Source organism: Lissotriton helveticus, chromosome 4_1, assembly GCF_964261635.1.
Source record: "Lissotriton helveticus chromosome 4_1, aLisHel1.1, whole genome shotgun sequence".
NCBI lineage: Eukaryota > Metazoa > Chordata > Amphibia > Caudata > Salamandridae > Lissotriton > Lissotriton helveticus.
In genome coordinates this window covers 427,415,107-427,431,618 of record NC_136063.1, presented here as the reverse complement: position 1 = coordinate 427,431,618, position 16,512 = coordinate 427,415,107, and the positions used below count along the sequence as shown (strand labels likewise).

At 41.8% G+C, this 16,512-nt stretch overlaps 1 protein-coding gene and 1 non-coding gene across 2 annotated transcripts; both read right to left on the bottom strand.

Moving 5' to 3' along the window:
- Positions 1–281: 281 nt before the first annotated feature.
- On the bottom strand, positions 282–6,321 carry RPL30 (ribosomal protein L30). The gene is made up of 5 exons (XM_078686982.1): positions 6,210–6,321; positions 6,049–6,094; positions 4,942–5,087; positions 1,898–2,028; positions 282–378 (listed from the first exon to the last, which is right to left on the bottom strand). The coding sequence occupies exons 2-5, from the start codon at positions 6,067–6,069 to the stop codon at positions 329–331; spliced, it is 348 nt and encodes a 115-aa protein (XP_078543108.1). The 5' UTR covers positions 6,070–6,094; positions 6,210–6,321; the 3' UTR covers positions 282–328.
- Positions 1,351–1,485, bottom strand: LOC144829880 (small nucleolar RNA SNORA72). Its single transcript, XR_013610866.1, has one exon. It is a non-coding gene; the product is annotated as a small nucleolar RNA SNORA72 (small nucleolar RNA).
- Positions 6,322–16,512: the final 10,191 nt, after the last annotated feature.

Below are 16,512 nucleotides of genomic sequence, written 5' to 3'. Positions count from 1 at the left end.
AAAACTAGCTAACATTCATGCTCAATTTTAAAGCTTGCCTGTTATTTCAATAGTGGTAGTTTACAGTCTGAGCACAATTAAATCATCAGTAAGTGAGTTACTCACTGGCAACTTGAACCATTCCATCTTTTTTAGCAGCATTGTTTTGACAAGAAATGTTCAAGTTAGCCACGCTTTTAGTGGCAGGAATGGGAAAGTTCCTCAATGTGTCGCAAACAGCTCCAAACGTATTCATTTGCACCAACCCAAACAAGTCTGATAACAATAAAGCCATTTAAGAGCAAGTTTTGTGAAACCAGTTTTATTTAGAACAAAAGTCGCACAGATTTTACTTCTCGCCAGTCTGCTCTGGCATGCTTCTAATGATATCGGAATCACCTGCAATAATGAAAATAAAAAGATTTCGGTTACTACTGTCACATTAAGGTACTCACTTTAAAAAAACCAAACATTAATGCTTTTGTCAGAAAAGTTCATATTGAAATACACTATTCTATAAATCCCTTTTATAGCAAGTATACAATGCAGAGCCCAGTACGTTATCCCCATTCTCTTAAATAATTCAAGATACTGTATGTGCGCAAAGAATGATTTGTCAAAAGTGCATAGCCCCTAATGAGTCGAAAAACACGAAGGGAGAAACTAAAGCGTTTACAGGAAATTCACCACACGTTAAAATCCATTAAGGAGATTAAAACAAGTCTCAAACTGCTCATAAATCTTCAAACAAGGGTTTAGGTTTGGGAAAAATTGTCTGGGCATCAAGCATACATATTTGTATAAGGTATGAAAACATGAACCATCCACATTAACATTAAAAGGTTTCAAGGATGGGGCTTTATTGGATGAAACCTAACAGAATTTATAATGCTGAATTGTTCCTTTCAAATACGCTCCAACTAAATTGCATCACAAATCAGCAGTCAACAGACATAGGTAGCCAACAAAATGTATTAACTACACGGTTACATCCTTAAATGTCCTGATAGGTGTTCAAGCAAAACTAAATAAGAATGCAAAATGGCTCAAGTTTTAGTAACTAGCCTCTACATGAACTGTCCTAATAACCACTACTGGAAGTAGAGGAAACCTATATTTTAGTGCTGCAATTACATACATTTGCAGAACGTGCGCTATAAAAATAGGTTTACGTTTTTAACTGGCCCAAAAATAAATGTTAAAAAAACGCGTGAGTAGGAAACCACTTGCAATAAATATTATATTAACAGGTAGCTGAAATTTACAACAAAAAAAGTTATGATTCAAACATTAGTAAATCTAACATTCAATGAAAACGTTACCACCAAACAAATCTGGCAGCATTTGCGAAATACAATTACTGCAAAGAAACATTGTCACTTGCAAATGCATAATCAGAACCAGATGAAAAAACAGCCCTGAGAACGCAATGCAAAGTTTTAATATAGCGAATGTCTAGCCTGGACCTGATCACTACAGATCAAGCCAGCGAGAATATATTCGCAGTTCAATTTTAAAGAAAGGACCACATTTTTGTTAATCTGATTTTGAGAGGTTATCGAGGACCGTGCCACCAAGTACTGACCAGAGCTGTACACACATATACACACACACGTTCTACTCGTTTTCTGCCAGTAGTCCTCCCTGGAGGGAGGGAATAAGTATGAAATCTCAGGATTGTTAACGTAAAGGCTCATTTATAGACCTCCAATGAATACATCTTATGTGACAGATAAAGACTAGGTAAAAACCAATCACAGAACCACAACAATTTACAAATCCATCAAGAGCATCCCCAAAGAATTAAAAGGATGCTAGAAAATTAACATGTATTAAAGTAAAAGTGCCTTTCAGCAGCATTAAAACTGTCTCGAACACGCTTTATAGCCTACAGTAAAGTGGGATGTTGGTAACTTACCTGGATCAATGATTGCCAATGTGCATACTCTGTAGTATTTTCCACAAGCTGTGCCCAGTTCAATGTTGTTCCCACTGTAGTGATGCACACCAGTCTTTGCCAACATGGCATAATACTCGATCTCAGACTTCCTGTAGAAATAATGTATTATGTTACGGCAAAAAAGTATTGTCATTTCACTCTTTGCACCACTCAAACGCATAAATTAAGCAATTACATTGCATAAATACAGCAATACTACTGTTAAACTGCGGGGACAAATTACCACTCAATAAATCCAGTTACACAAATGTATTGGTCGTTTTTACGAGATTTAAACTTCAAGTCACATGCGCAAAGCTCACATGAATGAGCTTCACGAATGATGGTTAACTATTTTGGGAGTGAAGAGGCCAAATAGCCCTTGTGGAGTATACATTTTCCGACATTCCATCAACATAACTGGAGCAAGTACTTCTAGTGTAGCAAGTGAAGCCTATTAAAGCATCCGAAGAGTCTCATACTTAAAGGGAGACCAAAAATAGTAAGTGCTCATAACAAAGAAAAGGCTGCATCAATTTTCTTACTTTAGATACTTGATAGCATAGTTGTTGACAACTTCTTAATACAAGCCCTAACGCTTAACAGTTGATGTAGGCAGCCCTCCAGTCTCCCAACTGCCGGCCTTATCTGATGTCAAGCACCACATAGCTTTTATGCGACTTTGGCTCTCATTTAAGCCACTGACAGGTCCTGGCAGAGGAGTCTAATGAAGTATGCTCCTAAAGATGTTGTACATGGCTTCTAAACGTCTGGTAAGGAGAGGGATTACTCAAAATCCAAATCTTTCAGGGGAAAAAATACTCTGGATATTGGCAATGTTTTGTTTACAAAACCTCCGAGTTCCTTCCTCTCCTATATTCTACTCTGAAAGGTTACTCCTTACAAACTTCCCTCATCTCCAATTGTCACCAAATCCCAAACTCCCGCTAGTTACTGCCTCCCTCGAGGGCCCCCCGTGACACGCTCAGTGGCTAAGGGCTGGGCAAGGCACCGTACCGGGCGTTTCCCCAGAGGCTGGAAGGGTGGCTGGTGGTTTTGTTAATGGGGGCCGATTTTGTATCAGTTTTAAAATAACTGCAACGTTCTTATATAGCCAGCAGAGATGGGAGTTTTGTCTGGTGGCGGGTTTGACTTAAGGTAGCATGTATAAAAAAAACAGTACTTTATATCGGCATAACTCAGTGCGTTACTGCTTTTCTCATTTGGTTACTGTGCAGTTCAGAAGTTACAATTGTATTCGAGCACAGTGAGCTATGAACTGAAAGAGCTGCATGAAAACTGCATAATACAGGTTAGAAAGTTTCCCCCAGTCTTTCATTAACTTCATGTTGCTACAAGAGGTTGGAGTATACATACATTCTTAAAGTCAACCCTAACTACTGTATTATGTTCTGAATGCAGAGTTTGTGCATGTCCAGACCAAGAAACATGCCTACCAGTATAGATGTGAATCCTGAATCATATCCCCTTTGCCTTAAGTAACATTTTCTACACTGATTTACATGTGTCTGAATCATCCTCAGTAAGTGTGCGAGGTAAAGTGCTTTGACACTACACTGGTAGGGTAGATGCTATAAAAAAAATACATGCGAGAGGAGTTCTGGGGAGATTAGGTACTGTTGAGGGGTGATTGTAAGGGAATCACTGAGCCTCAACAAGGATTGTTGTATCCTGGTGCACAATAAGTTAATCATTTAATATGCTTTGAAAGCTTACACAATTGAACAGAATGACAAGTGAGTTGCATGCACCATTTTCTCCCAAATTGTCTAGGGCGGAGAATCCCTAAATGCCCCCCTTTGTAGTAGTGAGGCTTACTGGGAGCTGGTTTGAAAATGTGCCCGGGGTGCGTTGGGTTCCCAGTTCGGCCCTGAGGCTGGGGCAGGTACAGGGGAGGTGATTAACTCAAAGGTTTATCGTTCACTCCGTTGACAGGTCATGAGTGGTGCTTGGCCTCGCCTAAAACATTGCAGGCTTGAATCACGCTACAAGCGTTCCAAAACCCAGCAATAGACCGAGAACACAATATTCCAACGCTGCACAGGTGTGCATAGCTAGCAACAGTCTACTTACCACTCTATACCAAAACACATTGTAAACACCGAGCAGCATCATGCCCTCACCAATGTAACAAAACAGAATGGGCCAACAGCTGCCACAGCACTTTCACGCCGTCCGCCACCGTAACACAAATACAACCACTGACAACCCCATCATCCAACAAGACACCATAACCATACAGTTGGTAAAGTGTTAACTAAATAGAATGAACTGCATCCTCCCATGAATCTACAAAATAAACTTTTAAAACAAAGTTATACCACACCCAGAAGAGCACAGCACCACAAGGTCCAAAGTGAACAGCAACCATAAAAATCTGTGCACTCCAGCCTAAGAAAAAGGACAAGTTCTGGAGTAAAAACTTAATACCACAAGCATAACACTAAAGTTGTGAGACCATTGTACTCGTCTATTGCGGTCAAATTACATTATCGCAGACTAAATGGAACATAAAATCGTCAGCTGCACTTTTCTGTACAGGAACGTTTTTACGATTAAGCAATTCTTTGCCAATGTTACTAGAGGACAGCTCAGCTACTTGGATTGGTTTATTACACACAAAACAAAGGACGTCGACAAGATTTAACTACAAATCACTTGTTAAACGGTCTTTCACGTATGCACAGTTAAAGAACTGCTGGAAATATGCACAATCAACTCAGTCAAACTGAAACAGTTATAGTAAAACGCAGATACCTATTTTCTGTACAAGCAACTGGTGACATTAGTGCACCAGATAATTTGCACTACATCGCCAATTATTTTGTGATGCAAGTACCGCAAACAAGCCAGTGTTGCATTATAGTGGACAAACATACTAACTATTGCAAGAATAGTTTGCATTCTTGAATTCACATACAAATAAAACTGCTCTCCACAACACTGCCTTCAATTAACTCCATACAAAATATAAAGTGGTAACGGAAGTCTAGGGAACTCACCTCAGAGCAGGGCAGTTGTTGGCAAGGATAACCAGTTTGGCTTTCCCCTGGCGAATCATTTTCAGCGTTTGTTTGTATCCCAGCACATACTTGCCACTTTTCATTACCAGTTGGAGTCTCGAATTGATAGACTCAAGGGACTTTTTCTGAAAGACAACGCTATAGTTTAAATACATAAAAAACACATGGGGTGCCATATACTCTACACATTTACCCGGCTTATCACTGAGGTTGTCATTAGTGTCAACATGATTTTGTCTCATGTTGGTCCTCACCGTTTCGCATAATCCCGACAATGCACATACATTAGGTTGTGTCAGTAGTATGAGAATAGCCAGACAAGTGGGTTTTCTTTTTACCGTTAGAAACCCAACGTTACACGTTCTAAAAGTTGAAAAGCAGAACTAAAACAAAACACTAGCCTGAGAGAATCGGATCTCCAGTCACAGCATGATATGATAACTGAAACGGGGGCGATTGGAGCAATTCTGTAGTATAGCATACACCATAGCACTGATGTCAAAGTTGCAAATGTGCAATCTGACGTGGTCAAGCTAGTCCCATTCTAGTTGGACTGAATAAAAAAAAAACGGAGTATATTTTAAGAGACTGGGTACATTCAGACAAAAAAAACAAGACCTGTTTTGACAGGTAGGTTGCAGGTGTCAGTTCTAAAACTAACCAATCCACTTAACTGGGCTACAAAAACGTGCACTACGAGAACGGGACAACAGTGATCTGGAAAACATTAGGGTACAGGAAGCACCTAATGAATAGTACTCACTGCTGTTCTATCAAACAGTTTTAAGCAGAAAATGTGCGAGCTTTATTACTCTATACCTGCCAGAACCCCATTCGACCCATTTCCATTTTACAGTTGACATTTGTAGAAAAAATATATATCTTACCCGACTATTCTTAAGTGCAACTTTAAGGGGCATAGGGCTGCTGTGTGCAGCCTCCGTGAGCTACTGTCAAATTGGATGGACAGGAACTACACATAAAAAATCCGACCTTGGAAGAAGCGCTAGGCTAACCACTAGTTATAAACTGCCTTGACTGCTTCCCTCCCGTGCTAGCTCCACGTGAGGCCCGTCGGACACTCACCGTCTTCTTGGCGGCCACCATCCTGACGCCGGGAGATGCTTTAGCGCTGCAAGAGACAAAACCAGATAGATTAAAGCTTCCCCAGCTTACTACATGTGCGCCCTAAACCATGCCGCACCCTCTCTTTATCACGGTATCCCGAAGTCGGAGCTCCAACTCACCAGTACTGCACCGCCAATATGGCCGGGTAGAGAGAAAGGAAGGAGCCCCCACAATGCAACACGTTTCATGTGGTCCCGGAGACTCCGCCCGCCTTGGGACAGGAAGCTAAACCACGGTAGCTGAAGAGCGCCTGCGCACAGTAAAAGAGTGGCGTCAGTGAGGCTCCCTGAAACAGGTCTCCGGAAAAGGTGGCCATGTTAAGGTCAGGCGCACTGCACCTCTTCTTAGTGTGTAAACATAGCCGCAGTCCTAACTTTCCGCCATCCTACGAAGGGAGACGTCCCGCCCCTTACGTTTCTCGTCGCCGAGTCCTAAGTAAACTAGAATGCTAACTTAAAGCATACTGTTACACGAAAGAGTGCTTCACTGCATTTTCTGGTTTCTTTTTCCCCCTGAATATCTGCTACGAAAATTCAGATTTTTATTCCGAATTGTTGTCCTGTGGTCAGTGCATAGCTGCCAAGGTTTCAGATTGCTATGTGCGACATTTTCATAATTTCAGTGTAATTATGAGTGACATTTAAACGACTATGACTGACACTTTCTCACGATAAATCCAAACAATGAAGTGCATGGAAAGAGAGATTGATAATGCCAGAAATTACATTCTTTTGAGCAATGAGAAGCTCTGAAAACAACTTGAAACTTCTACAAAACCCCTGAAAAGAAAAGTTAAGACTAGGTTTATAATGAACACTCCGTTTCTGCATTTTGCACCAGCCTATCTAATACTGTATGGTGTATGCAATTTCAGTTTAAAACAATGTATGTATCCACAGTGCTTTCTGTTGCAGGCTGGGGCCTCCTAGCACTATAATACAGATGCCGATGTTCACCACTGTGCCAACCAGTAACTGAACTACGTTTCTCTCTGGTTACAAAGAAAACATTCATTCAAACCCCTGGCATTTTGGAAAAATAACAAGCCTCTTGTGGAAACTAACTGGAGTAATTGCAGTGACCTAATAATGGTTAAAGCACATGCTGCGGAGATCAGATGAGTGAACTGTGCAGAGTCTGAGACAGAGTGCGTGACTCACCTAGGGTGGTAGCACCAAAACTAACCAAGCTGTAGATAAAAAAAGCTCTGCAGTGCTCTGTTGATCTACACAGCTTGGAAAGAGTTTTAACACACACAGATTCATGCATGTATTACATTGATGGACGAGTTCTCGTTCAGCAGATGTCATAGGCACCTGGGGAGGAAGCATTGGGGATATACCTGGGGAGGAGATGTGGCCTTGGGGCTAGAGCTGCCAACTCAGGAATTAGGTAAGCCTTACCAGGCTCAAATAACCAGCCTCAGTGCATTAACCTGTGATTGCGAGACAAAGAAGGGAGTGTCTTGTCACATCTACCATTTTTTCTAGTTCTTTCCCATGGAGTGCAGGGGTTGAAGCTAGGTGTCAGTAGCCTAGGGAGACCTGGGTTAGGTTTTTTTTCTAATGAAAGCTTGCCAGTTCCAGGCCTAGCAGCTCCGAATAGTGCCAATCTGTTGCTTAGGCCATTGGGTGTCCAAGCAGGATTCAAATAGGCCAGTGAGCTCGAATCACTTAAAACTAGAACAAAGGCACAAAGAGGATCTGAGAAGACCCAGACTAATATCAGTGGGCACTTCAAGAGCATGTGTCTGTTAGTCTCGTTTTTGTCTATAGTGTGCCACTGGAGTGTGCCAGACACATCGGCGGGCGTGGGATTGTGGCTGACATACGGGTAAGTGCCCCATACTGAGGCTAGGTAATGTCCAAAAGCAGATGAGTACATTACCACACAACTGCGAGATCAGTCGCGAGAGGCTGAATACTGTCTTTATTTTTGAATGTACCACACACTTCACGACCGCGGCATGTTTCATGCAGTTCACTAATAAATAAACATAAAATAAAACCATCACTCCTGAGAATTCCTCAGCTAGCTCGCATAGGTCACAGCCAGCAAGGGTGATGTATTATTTCAAAACTCTGGGAAAACAAGGAGAGAGCAAGGGAGTGGGGTACCTCCTGATCCCCAATGTAATACTAGACTTAAACAAAGTGGGCAAACCCACTACAAGTATGTGTTACAATCACTTACTGTGGTAAGTACACGGACCCATTAAGTGTACTTAAAAGACCCCTCGCACACCAACCTGGTAGGTGTCATGCTTCATCATTGGGGTCCCAACCGGGTGGCTGATTGCCCCCCAGTTGTGCTATAACACCTGTTTACAGTGGAGATGGTGTGTTGTGAATAAGTGATGTGTCGTGAATTGATTAAAAATATCTCTGAGGATCCATGCCTGTAGAATTTATTATTGACGACTTAGGATATGGTTAAAAATATGTGGTGCAACTACCAGGAGATTATTACCTTTATTTGACTATGTGATGTGGTCTACATGTTTCAGCCCGTAAAAGAGTGCATGGAAGGGCTTTCTTCAGGACCGGGTTAGTGAGACTAGTGAGTGGCAAAGGTGAAAACAGCCATGTGAAAAAAGTGAAGTACCTACACACGGGCTAAGGTGTGTGGTCTGGGTGTCGACGTGGATGTTTGTCCTTAAACAGAGGACAAACATCCAGTGGATGTATAAGAAGACCCCTCACCTACCAGCCTAGTTGGTGGCATGCGTCATCACTGGGGTTCCAGCTGGGCTGCCGAATGCAATCCAGCTGTGCTACAATGCCTGATTACAGCAGAGCATTTTTTTTTGAGTAGTGAGGTGTGTGCTTGGTGAGCAGCAGGTGAGAAATAAAAATGTCTCTAAGAAGTGCCCATGTGAAAAAACTTTAATAAAAGGGGTCTTAGGACATGATTAAAAATACAGACGGGAAATGGTGAAGTGAAAAATGTACTTCGACATCCCTTAGGTGGACATCGACATGTTTCAGCCTCTAACGTTAATCATAAGACTTTTATCAGGACCATGGAGTGAATAGTGCATTGGCTGAAAAAAGTGGAGGCAGCCACGTGAGTGTAGTATCAGCACACACACAGTGTGGTGGGTGCATCGTACTTATGGACCCAATTATAAGTTGTAATCTGTAAAAGAAAAAACACACAACATAAAGGACACACAGAACATGTAACACATAAATGCACAAATCATGTGACTTCTCATTCTTGCATGCTGTGCTTTTGTTGTGTACTCAGTAGGTACTCATGAGTTGAAAAGAGCCGTGGTTAAAATTTGAGCGCTTTACTGCAGCGGTGATCAAATAATCATGCATGGTGACAAGTACTGGCATGCATGATAAACATACTGTTGGGTACCGTGCATGGTTACAAAAATGCACCAGAGACCTGTTTGGTCCGTCTACAATGTTCAGCTTTCATTAAGTGATCATTGCCAAGTGAACATGAATTGCCGCGCTAATGCTAGTTGCCTTATAACCCACATACAAATGACTTATTTTTCAGTGAGGTATGCCAGGGTTATAAGTGATGAGCGCATAACTTGGATCCTGCTCATGCCAGCGTTAATAATGAGCTTGATAGACAGAGGGCTGACCAATGTGGAAGGAAAAAAGAGTTAATCAAAAACACGAAAAATACCTTACTTCAACCTTGATTAAAAAGACTGACAAATCCAGCCAGGGGGACCCTCCTGTAGTCACACACTTCGGGCGGTAAATTAAAATGCAAAGAGTAAACGGGGAAAAAGTACAGAACATATGCCTTTGCTGCGAAATCACTAAGGAGCCAAAGAACTTACTTGGTCAAGGATGTATTCCCACCAATCAAACCTGTTGTGAGCTGGCCTGGATCCCGACGGTAACTGTACCGGTTTCCATGGTAGGTTATATCTAGTTCCTGGAAGGGGCGTGTCCTCATCATGGGATGTGTGACACGTGTCTCAGGAGCTAGTGCGCTGACTACTGTGACGTGGAGGCTCACAGTGCAATTACAGAAAAAACGCTAGTGAGGCGGTTGCCCGTGGGTCGCAGTGACAATAAAGTTATAATTGATGTGATTTGTCCTACACGTTTCAAAAACTATATTTCTAATGCCCTGGGGAATAGATAATTGATAATTGGACTCAAATTTTGTTTTTTGGACCAGCAAGTAAAGTATTTCCAGTAGTGTTTGGAATATTTATTTACAATACATATATGTAAAGTATAGCTGGTGCTAAAATATGATCTCGTGCAGTGGGGAGGAGTGCCAATGAAGATGTTGTAAATATTGCCAAAAATGCTGGTGCCCAGGGGAGTAAGTGATTGAGGTGTTTATAGTGAAGTTGTCCCTTAGGGCATAACGTTTAGTGTATGGAGATTGTCCAGTAGTGTGGGTTTTTAGCTCATCCTGGCACACCAACAATAGCATGGGAGGATTGGGTGGACATTTTGGAAAACTGTATCACTGCTTTGGATGGTCATAGTTTTTTACCAGCAAGGAAGAAGGCATTGTTGCTTAGTGCTTTAGGTAGTGAAGGCCAACATATTTTTAAATATCTACTTGTAGCCCTTAGTCCTAATGGTCAGCCTATGGATGATGTCTATAAAGAAGCTATAAAAAGATTGGAAACTAGGTTCACCAAGAAGCTCAATCTAGTAATGGCAAGATACAAATTTGATACACAACCTCAGGCGGATAATGAATCAGTAGATGAGTTTGTTGCTAGGTTGCGTGAACTATCAGTGAAATGTCGTTTCGGAGTAATGACTGAGGAACTAATTGGGGACTGATTAATTGTGCAATGTCAGAAGAGGAAATTCAGGAGAGACTTTGGGCTGCCAAAGATCCTTCATTAAAGGAAGCTGTGGATATGGCTAAAGTAATCGAAGAATCCCAAAAGTGTTTCAAAGAGCTGGGAGGAGAGAGAAATATAACGTGGAAGTTGCCAGTTTAGAATGTGCTTTCAAGGAAGAAGATGGGGAAGTCAACGTAGTGTCAAAGAAAAGCACAAAGGGAATGTTTGGCGCAGTTTCAAGAAGCAAAGGAAGAGAATGTATGCAGTATGGGAGTCGGTACCATACAGCTGACTGAAAGCGATGTTTTGCCTTAGATCAGGTTTGCAGGAAGTGTGGCCTTAAGGGTCACTATGCACACATATATAGGCAAGGTTATACAGTGGATAAGACTACACCTGAAATTAATGTGGTGCAGCAGTGTGTTGATGAACAAATGGGCAGAGAGAGAATATTAGTGGTGGATGAGTCTGTGAATAGAATAGTTCCAGAAGGTGGCAAGGATGCAAAGAGATTAATGAGACCAGCAGCTGTATTTAATGTGTGTGAGCAGGAGGTAGAACTCATGGTCTATTCAGGGTCCATGTTTACCATCATTCCAGAATTATTATTCAAGGCCTTGTGGGTAAATGTCTCTTTGGAAGCCAAAGATATCAATCCTGTTGGTTTTCAAGGTCAATCCATAGACATTGTGGGATTTATGTCCGATTCCATATGTTTTGGGACAAGGAGTACAGAGGGAAATGTTTATATTGCTAAAAAAGGCCCACCCATACTTGGTTAGATGCATCAACATGACCTTAATATTGTAATTAGGCCCAGGTCACCTTGTCATATCATGGTGGTGGAGACGATGTCCATCTGAAGGACATATTATGGGAAGCGCACATGGTTTTTGAAAACAGACTAGGGTGTGTGACGGGATATACCCAAAAAATTGTTCTTAAGTGTGAGGCTTTCCCTGTGCAACATAAACTCAGAAGAAGGCTGTTATCGGTGAGAGATGGTCTCAAAGATTTGTTACACAACATGCAGAAGGAGTTATAAAACCAGTAGAAGCCTTGTCATGGATTTCTCCGGTGGTCATAATGCAAAAGTCTGATGGCCGCCTGAGATTTTGCATTGACTTGAGATCACTTAATCGAGACATAGTGACAGACATATTTCCTTTGCCGAATAGCAATGAGCTTTTGCAATCGGTGGGAAGTACTTCTCTAAGATAGTTCTGAGGAGTGCTTATCACCATATCAAATTGCACCCAGATTCCAAAGCATTGACCGCCTTCATCACTTCTGAGGGTACGTACCAATGTACTCCCATGCTGTTCGGCTTAGTGTAGGAGGCGAGTGTGTTTCAGAGAATGATGGCAAGCATTTTTGAAGGACTAAGAGGTGTTGTCTATTTTCAAGGCAACATTTTGGTCTCAGGGAAAACAGTGGAACAGCAAAACGCTATTTTAAGACAAGTGTTGTGGAAGCTTGAGGAGGTGGGTTTGACAGTGAAAAGAGACAAGTGCAAATTTTTAACTGAGCATGTGGAATATTTGGGTTATTCTATTTCTAGAGGAGGAATAGTGCCCAAATGCAGCTTATTAGAGGTGATAAAGTCTGCACCTTGTCCCAAAGATAAAGACCAGCTGAGATCCTTTTTAGGTCTCATAGAATATTATTCTAAATTTGTAAAAGGTTTTGCGCATAAAACTGAAATTAAGGAAACTTTTACGCAAAGGCAACAAGTATACATGGGAAGAGGAACAACAAATGTCTTCTGAAAATATGAAAGATGAAAATTGTAATTCAGGTATCCTAGTATCATTACATAACAAATGTAAGTCATTTTTAACTGTGGATGCTAGTAATACTGTGATTGGAGTAGTTTTGTCACAAAATCAAAATTATATTGAGAAGACTCTGGCTTTCGCTTCGTGGACTCTCACACAGGCCGAGAGGAACTATTCCGTGATTGAGCAGGAAGCTCTAGATGCGGCCTGGGGTGGAGAATATTTTTGAGTGTATTTGTGGGCATGAGATTTGTTTTGAAGACAGATCATAAACCTTTGATCAAGATCTTGTCTGCGAGGGGTGCTGGGAAGGGATCTGCACGTTTGGCCAGATTTGCAGCCATGGTACAATAAGGTAATGTCACAGTGGAGAGCAATTTAAAAACAGATAGACAAAGCAAGAATTAATCTATTGTGTCTGAACAAAATAGAACACCACCATGCAGTTATCTCACTAATGGATGGGATTTTATTTCGTAACAGCACTGGAATGAATCAAGATATAAAGTACAAGAAAAATCATAACTAAATATTTTTCAACACACCTAGCTGTCTAGAGAGGGTAGTAACATATTTTGTGGTCATTGAAGGTGATGAAAGGTGGAATTTGCATTGAGTAGATTTGTATCAGAGAGGCGTGGAGTGTGTTAAGAGTGAAAATGATGAAGGATGTTCTGAATCCATGTTCATGCTGGCTAAATGGCTCTGGGAATCTAAATTTAGTGCCGGACCATCAGTCTGAGAGACGGGGGAGTTACCGGAAAATGGGTGTGGATTCACAGTAAAGGGTGATGTTAGAATCTGGAAGCCACCCTCTTATTTGCTGGATAATGTGAGAATGTGAAAGGTCTTCAGCCTGGGGCGTGTTACTATTAAAGATTTGTTGCAAGACATGTGTCGCTGTTTTATTGCATTAGACATTTGTGTTATCTGTATTTGGTTTTTTTTTATACAAAGGGAAAGGATGTGTTATGATGGAACTTCACCTGTTTGTGTTCTTATTTAGAGTGTAAGGCTGACTACACTCGATTTGAGTCAGTTGCTGCTGTCTCCTAGAAGTGATCTGATTCCAGGTTGTGCTTCATCTGTAAATCTTATTTTTATTCCGAATTGTTGTCCTGTGGTAATTGGACAATTCATCATAACATACTGCATCCGTGTTTTCGCAGTAACAGACTAGTTGTATTGTATTGCAATTGCATTTATATAGCGCTTACTACCCCCAACAAGGCGTTGAAGCGCTGTTTCGGCAAGTAGCACACTACTCTGGAACCCAAAAGGATTAGTGGTGAATATAACATTTTCTAGCATTCAGGCAAAGAATTTTAAATTCTATTAAGGACAGGGAGGCGAGGATTATTGCTTCTCTTTCTTTACTGCCAAAAAACACAGCAGCCAATGATAAATGTTTAACCTTACAAACTACATTTCCCATGATGCTTTGCCACCAACCACCAATCATATCTCAGCAGACCATATAAGAGCTTCTTTCTTTGCTCCAAACAGTCTTTAATCAAACTGTGTAAACAAAGAACATCAACCAGGGCCATTTCCGATGGCCAACCAATAGGTACACTGCTCCTCCAGTAACTGGAACACAATGAGTCACCCTTGACTAGAACAGGACAGAATCATTCAAATTTCTGAAGAAAAGGAAAAGAGGAACTCTTAATATCCATATAACCAATGCAAAATACAGACGGGTGGGTTGAGGTATAACAATTATAATACAAATTGGGCGGGATAATCCTCGTCTCCGTGTCCTTAATAAAATTTAAAATTCTTGGCATGAATGCTAGCAAATTATATATTCTATTTCATAACCAGAAGCTCCGATTATTGCTAGTTTAACACTCATCAAATACCACAATAGTAATATTACCTATTGGTTTATAATAAAATTGTTTAACTGTAGACTCGGACGGACAATCAGCTGAGTTCATAATATCCTGAACGGTTACACCCAATATAAAAGATTTTGAGGCCATTGCCCCTCGAACAGAATGAGCTCCAAAAACCTGCATGTCAATACCAGCTACCGTCATGGCTGATTTTAACCATCCAGCAATTGTGGCAGAGGAAATTGGTTTCAAATGTTTCTGCAAAGCAGTTAACGATTGTGTAGATCCCCCAGGTCCTAAAGATCGACTACATTCCTTGTAAGCCTTCAAACATTGAATTACGCATAATTATCCAGCCATCTGTCAAAGAGAGCTAGGAACAAAGATACATCCCATAAATAGGAATAATTTTCTTTGGGAGGGTTAGCCGCCCTGATGCCTTTAAGTAATTTACACACCACAGGATGCATACCTACCGGTTTCCCATCCACTTGGGTATGACCTGCAGATATGGCAGATCGAAAATGATTTACTGATCTGTAAGATAAGCCAGCTGTTCCAAGCACCAGTGTACCCACCATAACCAAGCTGAGGAATATCTTTTCCTGGTAAAGGTAGCCCAGGCATGTTGTATGAATTTTGAAGCCATCTCCGAAATGCCTGGCATTTCCCACTGTTGCCTGAAAGCCTCCATGCCATCAGGTACAACTGCCCCAACAGTATCGTTGTGAGGGCCCTGGAGCATCATCTGAGACCAAGGGAGGGGTCAGGGACAATTGCAGGTCATTTCCAACAGAATTGTAAACCAAGTCTGGGATTTCCACAGAGAGGTCACCAAGACTATCTTCGCAACTTGCCGAGTGATCTGGGTTGTCAACCTGGGAATGAGAATGAACAGAGGAAACACATAATTCAGAGTCATTGACCAGTCCTGGGAAAAAGCCTCCATTGCCCTAGCTAATAGATCTGGCCTCCAACTGAAGAACACCTGTAACTGGCGGTTCAACTAGGAGGTGAACAGGTCTATCGCTCAAGGGCCCCACACAGCCTGTATCCATTGGAACAGATGCAGGTGGAGTTGCCAGTCGCTGTAGTCCATCTGGTACCTGCAGTTCCAGTCTGTGACGGCATTGGATTGACCCGGAATGTACTCTGCTATCACGGATATTTGATGACTCAGGCAATAATGCCAAAAATCTTTGGCTATCTCCACCATCAGGGACGACCTTGTACCTCCCAACTTGTTGGTGTATCTCACAGCCGAAATGTTGACCATCCTGAGAAGGAGGCAACAAGTAACTTGTTTGGGTGGGAGAGTCCGTGTCGCAAAAGACCCTGCCAACCACTCCAGACAGTTGATGTGGAGAGATAATTCCTGGAGAGACCACCTGCCTTTAGTGGAGATATCTCCGCAATGCTCGCCCCAGCCTCATTGGCTGGCATCTGATTCTATTGTCACTTCCGGTCGGGATCTGAAGATGGTTCTGCCATTCTATGCATCCACGTGTCCCAACCACCAGTGGATTTCTTCCCTCACTTCCTGTATTAAAGGAACTTGACCCGTATAAGACAGACCTTCTGGAGATGTTGAATTTTTAGTCGCTGGAGAGCCTGGTAATGAAGCGGACCCGGAAATATGGCTTGAATTGAGAAAGCCAACAGTCCCACCAAGTGGGCCATCACCATCAGAGACACCACCTATTGGGATAGAACCAACATCAATTCCTTCTAGAAATGTCATAGTTTGGACTTGGGAAGTTTTAACTGTGTCGAAGGAGCATCAGTGACAAACCTGAGAAAGTCTGTCATCTGAAATGGACAGAGAATTGATTTGGGTCCATGAATGACAAAGCCCAAATCTTGTAGGAGAGTTATTGTGGTCTGTTAGTAGAGATTGGCTAATGACTGGGATTGAGCCATGATGAGAATATTGTCCAGATATACTATAATGCATGTTCCCTGTTTTCTGAGATGGACTATCACCGGCTTGATCACCTTGGTGAAACACAATGGC